The sequence below is a fragment of the Borostomias antarcticus genome (assembly GCF_949987555.1).
Source record: "Borostomias antarcticus genome assembly, chromosome: 12".
Classification (NCBI taxonomy): domain Eukaryota; kingdom Metazoa; phylum Chordata; class Actinopteri; order Stomiiformes; family Stomiidae; genus Borostomias; species Borostomias antarcticus.
Window position 1 is genome coordinate 4,527,786 of NC_140245.1, and position 868 is coordinate 4,528,653.

At 48.0% G+C, this 868-nt stretch overlaps 1 protein-coding gene across 1 annotated transcript in view; it reads left to right on the plus strand.

The window, feature by feature from the left end:
* plppr5a (phospholipid phosphatase related 5a) overlaps positions 1–464 on the plus strand; it is a gene marked incomplete at both ends in the record, with an annotated part of 11,689 nt that extends 11,225 nt beyond the window's left edge. The window contains one exon of the mRNA XM_084446669.1: positions 435–464. Coding sequence (XP_084302795.1) covers positions 435–464 — 30 coding nt within the window. The remainder of the gene's footprint in view (positions 1–434) is intronic.
* Positions 465–868: the final 404 nt, after the last annotated feature.

Consider the following 868-nt stretch of genomic DNA (forward strand, 5'->3'; position numbering starts at 1 on the left):
TTATACAGGCTTTTATACAGGCTCTCATACAGGCTCTCCTACAGGCTTTTATACAGGCTCTCATACAGGCTCTCATACAGGCTCTCCTACAGGCTCTCATACAGGCTCTCATACAGGCTCTCATACAGGCTTTTATACAGGCTTTTATACAGGCTCTCATACAGGCTTTTATACAGGCTCTCATACAGGCTCTCATACAGGCTCTCATACAGGCTCTCATACAGGCTTTTATACAGGCTTTTATGCATGATCCTATACAGGGTCTTATACAGGATTTCACAGATAATAGCTTCCAGGCGTATAGCTCTAAGGCTAATCAGCTGGGCCCTGATTGGTCAGTCTTGCATTTCAACTCTGTCAAGTACTGAGATCAATTAATGTAAATGTTAATATAATTATGAATAATATACTCTTTAATTTCTCATTCCCCCCAGAACCCCATCACATTCGCTGAAGTCACATGACAATGAAACGGCCACATGGTACCAGTAGAGGGCGCTGCTGGCTGCAGCCCCGACTGCTGACGTCCTGCTGAAGATCTCCTTGAGCACCACCGCTAGACTCTAACTCTCCCTCGTTTCTCCTCCTCCCCCTCCTCTCCCCCGTTATTCCCCTCTCTCCCCCCTCCTCTCCCTCTCCCTCCTCCTCTCCCTCCTTCTCTCCCTCTCCCTCCTCCTCTCCCTCCTCCTCTCCCTCTCCCTGTCCACCCCTCAATTTGATGATGTAGCACCACTGTGGACAGACAGACAGACAGACAGACAGACAGACAGACAGACAGACAGACAGACAGACAGACAGACAGACAGACTGACTCTTGGTCTCTTAACTTTCTCTTACTCACTTTTCAATCGATCAGTCAAAGTTGACG